The sequence below is a fragment of the Candoia aspera genome, chromosome 5 (assembly GCF_035149785.1).
Source record: "Candoia aspera isolate rCanAsp1 chromosome 5, rCanAsp1.hap2, whole genome shotgun sequence".
Classification (NCBI taxonomy): Eukaryota; Metazoa; Chordata; class Lepidosauria; order Squamata; family Boidae; genus Candoia; species Candoia aspera.
The window spans coordinates 112,024,338-112,040,010 of NC_086157.1; the positions used below are offsets into that span (position 1 = coordinate 112,024,338).

A 15,673-nucleotide genomic window follows, 5' to 3' on the forward strand; every position below is an offset into this window, starting at 1 on the left:
ACTTATGTCCTGGGAAACCTTTACCTTTACTAGGCGTGGGGAGCCCTAATTAAGCCTCCGTGCAAGTATCCCCACAATTTTCAATCTTTCCCCCTTTAAAGCAGGGTTCCTCAACCTTGGCCACTCTAAGCTGTGCGGACTTCAACTCCCAGAATTCTGGGAGTTGAAGTCCGCACAGCTTAGAGTGGCCAAGGTTGAGGAACCCTGCTTTAAACCTCTGGCGTGAAACATTTGCAAACTTCCGGATTGAGTGCAGCGGCGGCCACCCGGCAGGCGGGGGAGGTCACGTGACCCCCCCACAATAGCCGCCGGAGAGCGTCGTCCTCTCATCTCTATGGTGACGGCATTGGGCACGCGGGGCGCTCTCCTCTCTATGGTGACGGCGAAAGGAAACGGCGAAGCTTCCCGGGTCAGCCGGGCGGGTTGTACTTCCTGTCTGGGCAGTTCCCAGCTCCGCAAGGAAGGCCTGCGCTCGCTATGAGCTTCTTGAAGCGCATCCCGGAGCCGAGTGAGGGGATCCGGCTGCGGCAGCCCGATACGGAGGCCGTGCTCGGGGGACGGGGCCTGGGCACCGGCAGCCTGTTCATCGCCGAGAGGTGAGGGCGTCCGGCCTGCCGGGGCTAGCCGAGGACGCCTGCGGAACTCCCTGCCACTGGAGGGGCGGAGGAATACTCCGAGGCAGAGCAGCCCGGATCGGCCTTTCGGAGGAACGGGAGGCCGGACCTGAGGACCCAATCTGTGGTCAGATTTCTCCAACCTGGCGCCCTCCAGATGTCGGACCTGCAGCGCGCAGAATCTCCAGCCGGCAGGGGGATTCCCTGCCACAGGATAATTGCAGTATCAATGATCTGAGTAATAACAGACCCCTGTGGATGCCATTTTTACGGGCCCCGACCACTATTGGATTACTAATTGCATTCATCTCCAAATAATAACAGTAATTGCAATAAGATTGAAGGTCCATCGTGCTGCAGACACGTGGATCTGAGGAACAGATCCTTACAATTTCACCCAGTGTTTTGCAAACTTGGCAACTTTAAGATGTATGGACTTTAACTCCCAGAATTCCCCATAATGGCTGGGGGATTCTGGGAGCTGAAGTCCACGCATCTTCTGCCTTCGGGGTGCAGAATATATGATGGCAGTACGTGTTCTGATGACATACATGTAAAAATGTGTAAAACCATAAAGATCCGTGTCTGAGATTCTGGCTGTTGTGCCATGACAGTGCCAAAAATTGCCAAGTCCATTGTTGTTATGGCTCATTCTGTGTAGATGGTTACAGTCTGTGGTTTGATGGTGGTTTCAGGTGGATAACATTTTTATTATTTTTATACTACCTAGTTTGTATGTATATCTGTTCATGTGTGTGTATCAACTCAATGTAGCAAATACACCTAATATTCCTGCCTCCTGCATACTTTAGGATTTGTGTCTTGGATCCAGGTTTTGCTCCATAGCAGCTTAAAAGCAGTCAAATATGTGATTGTTATGGCTCTTTCAGTGCAGATAGATGTGAACTATGATTTAACAGTGGTGTAAAACCTGCAAGAATCCTTGGAGATTTGTACCTTTCCTCCACATTGTAGTGATAAATCATCTGATTCATTACTGTAAAATTTCATTAATTCTGTGCAGATGGATGTGATCTTGATTTGGTGTGGTTTCATATAGGTCCCATAGGCAACATTATGCAGATCTAATATGATTCACATGGAGTTGGCTTTTATCTGCTTCCTGCCAAAAGTTAGTATATCAGCATCCTGTATAAAGAGTTTTTATCTTCTGGAGAGTTGTACTTTTTCTGAAGAATTCATCTCTATATCCAAGTGGAAGCTGCCCTTAACTATTAGGCTGCAGTGGCCCTATGCTTTTCATTTTCCTAAGACATGGGTGGGCCACTACGTGCATGTTTAGAAAGAGGGATGTTTACTGAATTAAATTCTGTTCTCATCACTTGAGTTATCACTTCGTTTTGTTTTGTATCTTTCAGTCGGCTGTCATGGATAGCGAATTCAGGCCTTGGGTTCTCATTGGACTATCCCATCATAAGCTTACATGCCATCTCCAGGGACTTGAATGCCTACCCGTGGGAACATTTGTACGTCATGGTCAATGCAAAGTTTGAAGGTAAGAAGGTGGTATCATTATAAGAACATATATGCATAATGGGAGGGCCTGAAAGTGTGGCTGTGTCATTGTCCCTCGGGGTCTGGTAGTAGAGATGAGTTTTTTTCAGTGGTTGTACTGAATGGGATATGTGGTTGTATTAACCTGCTGGTTGTGATTATGAGCCTTTAGTGGTGGTTTTAATATGGTTGTATGTTTGTTGCATTTATTTATATTTTTATTGTATTTTATTGCTGCTGTTTTTAATTGTGAGCCACCCAGAGTCACAAATCGAATGAATGAGCGAGCATAGACAGTGATGATCCACAAGCCAGGAGCACAATCAGTTGTTTTCTAACTACTTTATTAGAGCCATATTCTACAAACACGCATGCACACACTTCCATTCAAATGCACATCTACCGAAAAGGAAGAAAAGTAGAGAAGACGGGAATGCCCTTCTATTCCACTGGCTGTGTAGTCATGATAAATGTTATTTTTAGCCCACTTCCACTTATCAGTTCTAAGAGGCATCAGCTAATGGTTTATTAATTTAGGTTTAAAGTATTTATATGGCCACCCAAACCTGTGACTCTGAGTGGCAAACAAGAAGAGAAAACCACAATCAAATCAATATAAAAACAGTCAATTTCATTAAAACATACTAAAACAGTAAAATGGCAATTAGAACTGAAATCTTCATCAGTTGGGGTCTCAGATCGTCCTGATTCCAAGGCCGGGGAAAGATTGTAATCTACATTTCTCAGCTCTTTTAATGTTTTAACCTACTTCGGGTAGCCACAACAAAAGAATACATATTGAATAAAAGGATATAGAAGAAAATAAGGTGAAGGTGTCATATAAAGAATGTCAGCCTGTGTCTTAATGGCACTATCAAAAGCTTCCTAGGCTAGTGAAATGAATGTCGTTTTGGGCCGGGAGAACAGTTTGTTGTTGAAGACTTGCTGAGAAATGTGGGGGGTGTTTATGGTTTTGATTCTCATAAACTGCTGAGCTTCCAATGACACAGCAGAGACTTGGGGAAATACAATTTTTCTGAAGTCTTTTATTCTCTTGAATTTCCCTTTCCCCGTAAGGGAGATTAGAAAAAATTGAAGGCTGGAAAACTTTTTTCCCTGCCTGGCTTCCTCTGCGTAGGCAGTGGACGTCTGGGATGTCATAGGACAATGATTGGCTTGTCACTAGAGCTGGCTCTACTTGGAATTGCCTTGAAGTGCTGTAAAATAAAAAAAATTAATAAAAAATAAAATAACAATAACATTCAGAGCTGTGATTCTTAAGTGCCAAATAATAAGTCATGGGATTTGATCTTTCCACTGAATTTCAATTTCCTTAGCATCTTTAAAAGCACTCATACAGTGATTTCCTGAGTCTTACACTGCAAACAAAAATTGTGTAAGCTACAACTTAACTGAAATTGGACTTCAGTTCCTATTATCTCTGACCATTGGCTACGTTGGCTGGAAATGATGGCAGAAGACCCAAGGTGCTCCTAGTTCTTTGGGAAAGGGAGGCAGAAATGCCGGGTTCCTTAATGAGCGTCTTCCTTTTTGATTTCTTAGAAGAAGGATCCAAAGAAACCCCTGTAGCGGAGGAAGAAGAGGAGGAGAGTGACGATGAGTTTGAGCCCATCTCAGAATTCCGATTTGTACCCAGTGACAAATCAGCGTGTAAGTGGGGAAAAAGATGAGAAACCAGGAACACACCAGTTTCGGCGTGGAGGATATATCCTGGGCGAGGTTAGGGAAGGAGTCAAGCCCCTATGTATGTGCCTTCTTTTCTCAGAATAATGCTGTCTGACTGGCACTCAAACACTGTAACTTTTTGATATGTCCCCTTACTCCATAGATGTTAAGCCCATGGGACAAGTACGTCATGTAGAACGATGCCTTCTCTGGACGGTGCTGTCCTGTTCTATGGGGACTCTGTGGCCCTGTTGCCCTTACCAGCTGTTTTGGTTGGCTCGGTCATGCACAGTCTTCCACTCCTCACTCCCTTTGTCCTCTCTGCTTGCCCTTCTCTTGGCATTCATGGCTTGGAACTCCTCCATTGCCCCAAGCACCTCTGCTCTTCTTCAAAGCGAATCAGTTGCCTGGCCCAAGGTGGACCGTGGTAGCCATTGGTCATGGTTCTGATTGCTCAGCTCGTGGAGCTCATGGCAAATCTTGAACTTACAGTGCTCGGGGCAAATCTTGAACTTCTAACTATCAGAGACCAAGAAGAAAAGCTTTTCATTTGGAAGGCTGAGGTCAAGAGGGAATCGTAGGGTGAATCTTAGCTCAGTCGATTAGACCGGTGATTTTGAAGGGTACCTTGTGATAGCAGATTGACTAATCTCTTGTGACATTTAGCAAGACACAGTGGTGCCTCCTAACTTCTGCTCACCATGCTGGTTATATTGAACTGGCCTTGTGTGTGATGGGTTCTCTTTTAGAGGATTCTGCATGTGTGCTCTGGGCATCTGTACTTTATTCCTAAGATAGACTCCACTTTCATTTCTTACTGCAGCCATTTTTTTTTAATCTGTTCAGTCATGTCCAATTCTTGGAGACAGCTTGGACAAGGCCCTGCAGTTTTCTTGGCAAGGTTTCTTTGGAGGTGGTTTGCCATTGCCCCCCCCCCCAAGGCTGAGAGAGAGTGACTGGCCCAAGATCACCCAGCTGGCTTCGTGCCCAAGGCAGGACTAGAACTCACGGTCTCCTGGTTTCTAGCCTGGTGCCTTAACCGCTACACCAAACTGGCTCTCTGCAGCCATTATAAGAGGGGGCATAAAAATCCCCTTTGCTTGGAATCAAACTCTGGGGGCTGCTGTCTTTATGCCGGCAAAGTTGTCGAATTGTCAAGAAACTGGTGGTGTGCTCACTCTGATTTCATGACTCAGTGTGAATTGAGTGTGGAAAAGCTGCATTCTGGCCATGAAGAGGTTCCCTGTTCAAAGCATGGTAACTTCTTCATGGCCAAAGTGCAGCTTTTCTGCACTGAACAGGTCCCTCCTTTCTGAGTAAGGAGTTTGGTAGGTCAAGACACAACAAGAACTCAGTCAGCTTTTTGGCAGCTCTTTCAGCCTGCAGAATGGCAGTTCTGTTTATTGTTCAAAGTGTTTAGACCTTGGCATTCCCAAGGCAAAGCATAGGGAGCCATAGACAAAAAGAATCTCAGCCTGGGAAGTGAGAGGTTGATGCTGTCAGTAAAGGATCAGACCTGACCCTGCTTAAAAAAACACCTTCATGGGGCGGTTATTTGCTCACTCAACTTTGCACTTGTGTTTTACGTAGTGGAAGCCATGTTTTCTGCCATGTGTGAATGCCAAGCCCTGCATCCCGACCCAGAAGATGAAGACTCAGACAACAATTACGATGGTGAGGAATACGACGTGGAGGCTCACGGTGAGTGGGGCTGGATTTGCACGATCCGCCATAATTTTCCATTGACCTTGATCCACATTAGGCCGCCTTAACTGGCAGTTCTGTATCTGTTCCAAGAGGCCAAAAGAAAAAGGTCAATTGACTAATCATTTTGGACTAGTAGCTGTTTGTTACACATACGTCTTAGTTTCCTTTCTATGTCTTATCATGATTGATACAACCACAGCATCATTCATTAAGCATCAAAAGCTCATTAAACATTTTACAGTGTTAGTTGCACCTTATTGAGGTAGTTCTTGGAAAGTAGCATTTTTGTTTCAACAATTCTGTATATTTCAAGCTTAGAGCTTTCAGATAATCATGCTTTCATTTCAGCTCTCTTTAGATCAGTGTTTTTCAAACTTGGCAACTTGCTGGCTGGGGAATTTTGGGAGCTGAAATCCACAAAGCTTGAAGTTGCCAAGTTTGAAAAGTGCCGCTTTAGATCCACTGGCTGATAAGATTCTAGAGTTCTAGATGGATCCCCAGAACTGGAAGCGAATGGCTGTTGGGTCAGAAACCACCTATGGACTTTCTGTAGCCACTGTTGGAGACGAACAACCCATGTTCACACCTAGGCTGGGTGGCATGAATATTTCAAACTTTGAGCTAGATATAAGGTCTTGTCTGCTTAAGACTTGTGAATACTCACAGTAGCAAAAGTTGGTGTATAAAAGGATTATGCTACGGATCCCATCGATAAGAGAATTCCATCTGGCGGGGTCCAGGAGGTGGGCCTTCTCTGCAGTGGCGCCCGCCCTCCGGAACATCCTCCCCCCAGAGGTGAGGTTAGCCCCCTCCCTCCTGGACTTCTGGAGGGAATTGAAGACCTGGCTCTGCCACCGGGCTTGGGGCAGGGAGGAGAATAGTCATTCTTGGGGTTGGCTAGTGCCTTGAAGTGCCCCTCCTACGGAATGACTGAATGAGACCACAGCCACCTGGATTTTATTTGGCAGTTTTGTGAAATGGTTTTATAGTGTAATATTGGAATTTTATTATATATTGTTTTATATTGTAAACTGCCCTGAGTCCCTCTGGTGGGAGGAGATGGGCGGTGACAAATTTGATAAACGAACAAACAGACAAATTATAGGCTAACAAATTCATAATTGCCCTGTCTTTCTGGAAAGGCTAGGAAGTAAAATAATGAGATGGTGTATTTTTATCAATCAGAATGTTGTATTGTCTTAAGGGGCCTCCATATGAGTAACCCACATCTGAGATGGCTTCTAGGCATAGCGTTTTGGGTGCTGGTCACTGGTGTTGATAGAAAAATGGTAACTGGCTGTGCACAGTCCTTGCTTGCTGTACAGAAATGAATTTAACTCTCTTCTAATATCCCAGCTTTTAGAACAATGTATGAACTGTGAATCTCTTTCCCTTTTACCCTTCCCTGACATAGATGCAAAGGACTGAACTGATGTTTGTACCTCGTACAAAATACATAGGATCTTGTATGCAAAGTCAGACCATAGACCAGGGTTTCTCAACCTTGGGAACTTTAAGATGCGTGAACTTCAACTCCCAGAATTCCCCAGCCAGCGTGGGGAAATGAAAGCTTCAAGAGTCCAAAGAGTCTTTTTGGGAAACGAATGAAACATTAGTGAAAGGTTCAAGAGTCCAAAGAATCTTTTTTGGAAAAATCTTGCTTTTAAATTCAGTGTTCTATCTTTTTTACTATAGGCAAGTCATGGTATCTGTGCTAGTTGTCACAAAAAGTTTTCACACTTCGTTCTAGTCTCGTGCCTTTCCCTCTTGTTTTGATGAGCCAGTTCATTTCTCAAGGAAATTGAGAAATTATTTAATAGTGCTGCCCAGGCAATCACGATAAATAGATGTTTCCTTTAGTTTGTTTCTATTTAGCAGCTGTAAATGGTGCCAAGTGATGGTTTTGTCTGTATTCTTCTGTAATTATTATATCCCTTTTTCTGGCCAGCTGGTAATAGAAGGGTACTAGACAACCCATGACCGGTTGGGTCATTGTTTCAGAGATATTCTTTACCAGATTCTTCAATGCCTTCAACAATGGCAGAGCTTCCAATGTACTGGAAAAGTTCTTAAAAATTCAGGGAGACCTTCAGAGATGTCTCTGCCTTGAAAGTAGCCCAGGTTGAACTGTACAGCCCGGTCAAACATCAGGAGCTGACCACAGGAAATGTTTTATGACATTTTGTATGAGGTCATAAAATGTTTTACGATAATTTTTATGTCATAAAACATTTTATAAAATTTGCCAAGTTTCTATTCCACAGGAGTCACGGGTCCTGGATTTTGGACACATTCTGTAAGTTAGCCCATTTGAGGTACCTCGGTTCAAAAATCGTTGCCATATGATGCACCATTTCGCCCAGCTGACGGCTACAAATTATTAAACAGACACGAGAGTTTTAGTCGTATATCGATATAGAGCACACAGTAGGATTTGGGGAGCCTAGACTAGGAGATATGTACAGAATAGAATAAAGAATGAGGATATTTATGTACAGAATAAATGATATAAAGAATACGATACATGTTTCATATCATACCACAAATTGTAGGAGTGATTTGGGAAATGTAGGCCCAGCTGTGATCTCATGATCCTGGGACCTCGTATCAAACAAAATACTTGACTTCGCTCAGCTAGCTAGGATTCGGGGTTCGTTTGTGCATTTTTGACCGTCTGTGCGGTGTGATACCAAACTTACTTGCAGCTTTCTTAAATTGCATTTGTGTTCCAGTCTTGCGTTTGATCTGCTAGAAAAATCAGCAGTGTACTTACTTATCCATTGTTTTGTTTAGCGGATGGTCTATTTTGCTTCACACGAGCATTCGGACTGTAGTGAAAACCAGCACATTAAGCAGCTGGAACAAGACTGCATCCCTCAGTCTAAAACTAGAAAGAGCCTTGGTTTCAAGGAAAACAAGTTTTTAAATTTATTTTATTTTATTTATTTATCAGACTTTATCTCCGCCCATCTCCCTCCCAAGTTAAGTTCTAACAGTCGCTCGTATGTGTTACAGTGGCCTGTTTCCAGTCTGCAGTACAGCATATCAGCTTATCACTTGGAAGGAAATCAAGCAACTGCCTGTGTTCAGTGGTTTTGCCCAGACACGGTTATTGTTTTAACTTTAAGGCTAAAATGCATTTTGGATTTTGTCCTTGGCGCAGAAATCGGTCAAGGTGATATCCCGTCCTTTTACACGTATGAAGAAGGCTTGTCGCATTTAACGGCTGAGGGTCAGGCTACCTTGGAGAGATTGGAGGGCATGCTGGCCCAGTCCATCAGCTCTCAGTACCACATGGCTGGGGTACGAACGGAGGATTCTCTCCGGGATTTTGAAGGTACAAATTCATCTTGCGGGGTTTCGGGACAAAGGTTGGAATTTTTAAAGGGCAGTCTCCAGTCAGATTTTAAGAAGACAGAACGATCTACGGTTGGTGTCCTGTTCTCCAAGTTGGCTGTCTGTTTTTTTCCATGTTTTCTATTTTTTTTAAAATCTAAGCCACCCAGAATATTGTGGAGTCACTTGTGTGCCATATTGTGGCCTTGAAATCTGACTATTAAATAAATAAATAGAACCACATCTTTTGGAAGATTCAGCCAGTTAGTTACAGGGATGCGCAAAATATTCTGTTCTTGGAATGTTCTGTTTCATTTCCAAAACAGACAGATCTGGGGCCAGTTATTGCCTTCTGCGAGTTCCAGATCAGGAAGCGCTTTGTGCTGTTCCAGATGTTTCAGGGCCAGCACACTCAGAACATTTGGATCAGCCGGCTCCGAGGGACAAAAGGCGGGTGCTGGGAACACACGACTTGGTTTTGCATAGAATAGTTGGATGGTGTCATACATGCTAGTAGTTCTCACCTGTTGGATTGCAAGTGCAGTGACCTCTCGATTGACCTTGATGCAGTGGGCTTTGCTTTCTTTTTTTAATCCACTCAATCGTGTCTGATTCTCGGAGACTGCCTGGACAAGCCCCTGCAGTTTTCTTGGCAAGGTTTTCAGAAGTGGTTTGCCATTGCTTCCTTCCTAGGGCTGAGAGAGAGGGACTGGCCCAAGGTCACCCAGCTGGCTTTGTGCTGAAGACAGGACTAGAACTCACAGTCTCCCGGTTTCTAGCCTGGTGCCTTAACCTCTACACCAAACCAGCTCTCGGGCTTTGCTCACAGTTGATCAAATTCCAGTGGGATTTCTGTCATTGACACGACAATGCTGTGACTCAAGTGATGCAATGTGCACAATGACATCATTACAAAAACAGCATAGATTACATCATTGGTATCAGCATGCATTATTTGTGTGACAATATCATGAGACAACTGATCTAGAATCTCCAAGTTGACATTATTTTATTTTACACTTACTGACTTTTACTAGTAAGGATAAATAGTATTTACGCCTTTTTTTTTTTTTTTTGCTGTTCAGTCATGTCCAATCCTTGGAGACTGCCTGGACTAATCCCTGAAGTTTTCTTGGCAAGGTTTTTCAGAAGTGGTTTGCCATTGCCTCCTTCCTAGGGCTGAGAGAGAGGGACTGGCCCAAAGTCACCCAGCAGGCTTTCATGCCTAAGGTGGGACTAGAACTCACGGTCTCCTGGTTTCTAGCCCGTTGTCTTAACCACTAGACCAAACTGGCTCTCATTTACTATTAAATATTATTAAATAGTATTTAAATAGTAAAGAGAGCCAGTTTGGTGTAGAGACGGTACTGGCCTAGAAACCCGGAGACTGAGTTCTAGTCCCACCGGAGACATGAAAGCCGGCTGGGTGCCCTTGGGCCAGTCCCTCTCTCTCAGACCAAGAGCCAATCAGGCGTGGTAGGAGAGTTCTAGTCCCGCCTTAGGCCTGAAAGCCGGCTGGGTGCCCTTGGGCCAGTCCCTCTCTCTCAGCCCAAGAGCCAATCAGGCGTAGTAGGAGAGTTCTAGTCCCACCTTAGGCTTGAGAGCTGGCTGGGTGCCCTTGGGCCAGTCCCTCTCTCAGCCCAACCCACCTCACAGGGTTGTTGTAGGGAGAATAGGAGGCAAGAGGTATGTTTGCCCCCTTGAGTTTACCCAATTTTTAAAAAATGGTGGAGAATAATAATAATAATAATAATAAACATAGATTCCCAGAAATAAATTGTTACAAGTAACACTGTACCTCTTCACCAAGTCTTTCAGTCCCCCAGAGTTATGGTAAGACAGGATATGACCAAATAGAAACAACCAGTCCTTAACCCATAAAACTTCGCCAGAGAAGGAGACTGTGCTGTTTCTCTCAGCCTTTTAAAAAAGGCTAGTGCAGTGCTTCTCAACCTTCGTGACTTTAAGCTGGGTGGACTTCAAGTTGAAGTCCACCCATCTTCAAACTGCCATGGTTGAGAAACACTGGTGTAGACTCTCCAGCCTGTTGCTGTTTCTGCTTTCAGATGGAATGGAAGTGGATGCGGCACCAGCAGTCACGGGACAGTTCGAAGATGCGGATGTTGATCATTAAGGAAGGTAGGAGACATGGCCAGGTTGACACGCCCAACTTTCTCTCCCTTTGGTTTAATCCCATCGAGCCTCCGAGTTCATTTGCTTGCTTTCGCTTGGAGAATTGTGCAGTTTGTTAAGATCCTCCTCCTGCTTTTTGATTCCTCCTTTGGCCAAGCCTCAGCTTTTCAAAGCATACCAAACTTTTTAATAAGAATTACTGAACATTTTTTTAAACCCATTCAGTCATGTCTGATTCTTGGAGACGGCCTGGACAAGTCCCTGCAGTTTTCTTGCCAAGGTTTTTCAGAACTGGTTTGCCATTGTCTGCTTCCTGGGCTGAGAGAAAGTGACTGGCCCAAGGTCACCCAGCTGGCTTTGTGCCCAAGGTGGGACTAGAACTCACGGTCTCCCGGTTTCTAGCCTGGTGCCTTAGCCGCTACACCAAACTGGCTCTCTATTGAACATTTACATTCCCTGAATTATGACCACCTTTGGCCTCCGTTTCTTAATAGAGCATCTAGGATAGAGTGTTTCAGTCAGATTTTAGAAGTTAGACAATGTGTATAAAATGTTTACTCCATGATATCTTGGGTAATATCCATGTTTTTATGCATGAAGTGCTTACACTGCCATATCCTGCATAACATCAAAGTAGCTTGCAGTGCAGAGTTTTAAAAAAGCGATAAAAACTAAACTAAGAAAATCAGTGGGTGCTTTGAGCCAGATCCTATTTTGCTTTGCTAACCTATTTGCAGCATTCTTGGGATGATAATATGGAGCATATTATCTTTTTTTTAAATACTGTATATTTATTAAGATTTTTTTTCATAGAGTAAAAGACAAATAGAAAAAAAATGAGAGAAAGAAATAACTGCAAGAAACAAAAAAAGAGGAAAAAAAACTAAAGTTAATATATGAATGACTTCTGACCTTCTTTCCAACATTATTACAATCTTATTGTCCCTTCTCCCACTTAGAAGTCCCTTCAGCCCCTCATGTAATCCACGTCTTTTTTAATCTTCAAATCCATAAATCATCGTTTCATTTCTTTCTCCTTTCAGCAAAAAAATCCAATATAGAGCAGTGTTTCTCAAGCCTGGCAACTTTTAGATGTGTGAACTTCAACTCCCAGAATTCTAGCTGGGGAATTCTGGGAGTTGAAGTCCACACATCTTAAAGTTGCCAAGCTTGGGAAACACTGGTATAGAGGTTGGAGAATGGTGGATTCTTGTAAAACAGGTAATATACCATTTTATATCCCAGTGGTGCCAGCTGTGGCTTGGATATGTCTACTCCATCTTAGCTTCCTGTTCTTGGATTTGTTTTGCATCTTTGCTGGGGCTACAAATTGATCCCTGATTTTCCCTAAGGAAAAAAGTTCAGGACAGTCTTTCTGTAGGGGGCGGGGGCCTGAGTGGGAGGGGGCAGATTCTTTTTCCTTTACACTGCTTCACACATGCTATCCTAGCCTCTGAAAGCAAAATGTGCCAATGGGCTTGTTTAGGAATGGGAGGGATATGAAACCTCTTTGAAAGAGATACTCAGCTCCCTTGGAAAAGCCCACAGAGTGCTAAACAGGGACAGAGTAGGAATGCAGTAGGTGGTCAAGAAAATTTAATATAGAAATAACTTTTGGTGGTAGCTTACATACAGTTTAAGATAGATCCTTCACTGGCAGGTCCTTCATAGTTTATGTTGTTTTTTTAGATGTTTAATTTTAAAAAAATACACCATGTGGGGTTGGGGGGAGGAAGGACAGCATGTCCCCTTCTAAATACCTGATCTTGTTTCTTCTCCTTTCCATCTTTCTCCTGTTACCGCTTTTGGCTCATAGCTGCACTTCGCCAAGTGCTTCAAAGCCAAACCACGGGGGGAAGAAACAGAGTTGTGTAACATAGCTTAGTTTCTAAGGTTTTTCTTTACACTGAACGTGAGTTTTTCAAAGCCTACTTGAAAAGAAAGCTGATGTGAAAGAGCGTCGGGATGTTGTTGGTGCTGGATTGGTTCATCATGTTACTGTGCTGCATTTTTTTTTCTTTCATTCTTTCACTCTCTCTCCTTGCTTTCATTTTCTCTCTCTCTCTCTCTTTCACCCAGCATCTTGTGTCTTTCAGATTCTCTTGGCGTTTCCAAAGCAGGCTTCCCAAGATTGACAGCGTGACAACGATCATTACCATTCCTCTATAAGACTGAAACACGAAGAGTGTAAATGGTTTTGTAGCTCTGCTTATAAAAAATGATCTGACTCATGTGTTTGTGTCTGTGTGTATGTCTGTGTGTGTGTGTATACACACACACACATCCACACACACACACGAAATTATAATTCCTTGGCTCTGGTAGAATTAATCATGGCTTACTGTTGGAAAGCCTTTACTAGAGGGTAAGGAATAGAGTTGTAATGTAGAACAGAATTCTAGATTGTTCCAGGACCTTTCCCATGTTTTGTGTCTGTCTGACCACAGCCAATTTCACAGAAGAATTATTGTGCTTTATCTAAAGTGACTAGAGCTTGACAGAGGTCAAGGAAATTGTGAAAATCGTGCACAGAATTGAGTCAGTCTCTCAGAGAATCTTGTATTATGCTTCTAAGGGCCCGTTTTGGCATTCAGCAGATGGTTCTGCGCTACAGATAAATAATCTTGTATCTCTGCTATAGTTAAAAATGAAATGGTTCAATAAATATAATTTTTATATCTTACAGCTGAACTGCTTATTGCTGGGAACTTATTTTTCACGTTCCTGCTCACACTACTGGTGATTATGTTGATATGTGATTACACCCCTACTTAAGAACAGAGCCTACTGGATGCAAAATTCAAGTTAGATACACAATGGTTTGAGTTAAATACACAATACTACTTTCTAAATCTGTTTCAGATGTTTCTAACTGATGCTAAATACTGTAACTGTTCTGGCTTACGTACAAATCCAACTTGAGGACAGACCTTGGGAATGGAACTTCTTCTTAAACTGGGGCTACCGTAGGTGTAATGGCATGTGGGAATGACCTTGGGAGACAGAGCAAAGAGACACAGCCAAGGGAACAGTCAGATAAGAGGGAGCATAGCCCACAGCTGGATAGTCGATGGGGCAAGAGGCTCAAAAGGGACCCTCCCTTGTTTCTCAGGCTGTAAAGGAGACAGAGGGAGAATCGTACTTTCAGACGTGCAAGATTCTGACAATGTAGCTTTACAATAAAGTAGAATTAGCTCATCTGATTGTGTTTCCTGTCTCGTCTACCTGGTAAGGCTGACAATAGGGAAAAGTTTCTCAATTCCTATATAGCTACTGTATGTTCTGTTTATTCGTTTAGTCGCTTCCAACTCTTCGTGACTTCATGGACCAGCCCACGCCAGAGCTTCCTGTCGGTCGTCAACACCCCCAGCTCCCCCAGGGACGAGTCCGTCACCTCTAGAATGTCATCCATCCACCTTGCCCTTGGTCGGCCCCTCTTCCTTCTGCCCTCCACTCTCCCTAGCATCAGCATCTTCTCCAGGGTGTCCTGTCTTCTCATTATGTGGCCAAAGTATTTCAGTTTGGCCTTTAATATCGTTCCCTCAAGTGAGCAGTCTGGCTTTATTTCCTGGAGGATGGACTGGTTTGATCTTCTTGCAGTCCAAGGCACTCTCAGAATTTTCCTCCAACACCACAGTTCAAAAGCATTGATCTTCCTTCGCTCAGCCTTCCTTATGGTCCAGCTCTCACAGCCATATGTTACTACGGGGAACACCATTGCTTTAACTATGCGGACCTTTGTTGTCAGTGTGATGTCTCTGCTCTTAACTATTTTATCGAGATTGGTCATTGCTCTTCTCCCAAGGATTAAGCGTCTTGATTTCCTGACTGCAGTCAGCATCTGCAGTAATCTTCGCACCTAGAAATACAAAGTCTTTCACTGCTTCTACATTTTCTCCCTCTATTTGCCAGTTATCAATCAAGCTGGTTGCCATAATCTTGGTTTTTTTGAGGTTTAGCTGCAAGCCAGCTTTTGCACTTTCTTCTTTCACCTTCATCATCATAAGGCTCCTCAGTTCCTGTTCGCTTTCAGTCATCAGAGTGGTATCATCTGCATATCTGAGATTATTAATGTTTCTTCCAGCGATTTTAACTCCAGCCTTGGATTCCTCAAGCCCAGCATGTCGGATGATGTGTTCTGCATACAAGTTGAATAGGTAGGGTGAGAGGATACAGCCCTGCCGTACTCCTTTCCCAATCTTAAACCAGTCCGTTGTTCCATGGTCTGTTCTTACTGTTGCTACTTGGTCGTTATACAGATTCTTCAGGAGGCAGAGAAGGTGACTTGGTATCCCCATACCACTAAGAACTTGCCACAATTTGTTATGGTCCACACAGTCAAAGGCTTTAGAATAGTCAATAAAACAGAAATAGATGTTTTTCTGAAACTCCCTGGCTTTTTCCATTATCCAGCGGATATTGGCAATTTGGTCCCTAGTTCCTCTGCCTTTTCTAAACCCAGCTTGTCCATCTGGCAATTCTCGCTCCATGAATTGCTGAAGTCTACCTTGCAGGATCTTGAGCATTACCTTACTGGCATGTGAAATGAGTGCCACTGTTCGATAGTGTGAACATTCTTTAGTGTTTCCCTTTTTTGGTATGGGGATATAAGTTGATTTTTTCCAGTCTGATGGCCATTCTTGTGTTTTCCAAATTTGCTGGCATATAGCATGCATTACCTT

The 15,673-nt window shown here is 43.5% G+C and overlaps 1 protein-coding gene across 1 annotated transcript; it reads left to right on the forward strand.

Annotated features, from left to right (window-relative positions):
* The first annotated feature begins 445 nt into the window (after positions 1-445).
* CLNS1A (chloride nucleotide-sensitive channel 1A) lies at positions 446-13,674 on the forward strand. Its single transcript, XM_063305948.1, has 7 exons — positions 446-596; positions 1,994-2,130; positions 3,693-3,800; positions 5,406-5,516; positions 8,686-8,859; positions 10,925-10,997; positions 13,088-13,674. The coding sequence occupies exons 1-6, from the start codon at positions 478-480 to the stop codon at positions 10,990-10,992; spliced, it is 717 nt and encodes a 238-aa protein (XP_063162018.1). The 5' UTR covers positions 446-477; the 3' UTR covers positions 10,993-10,997; positions 13,088-13,674.
* The last annotated feature ends 1,999 nt before the right edge of the window (positions 13,675-15,673 follow it).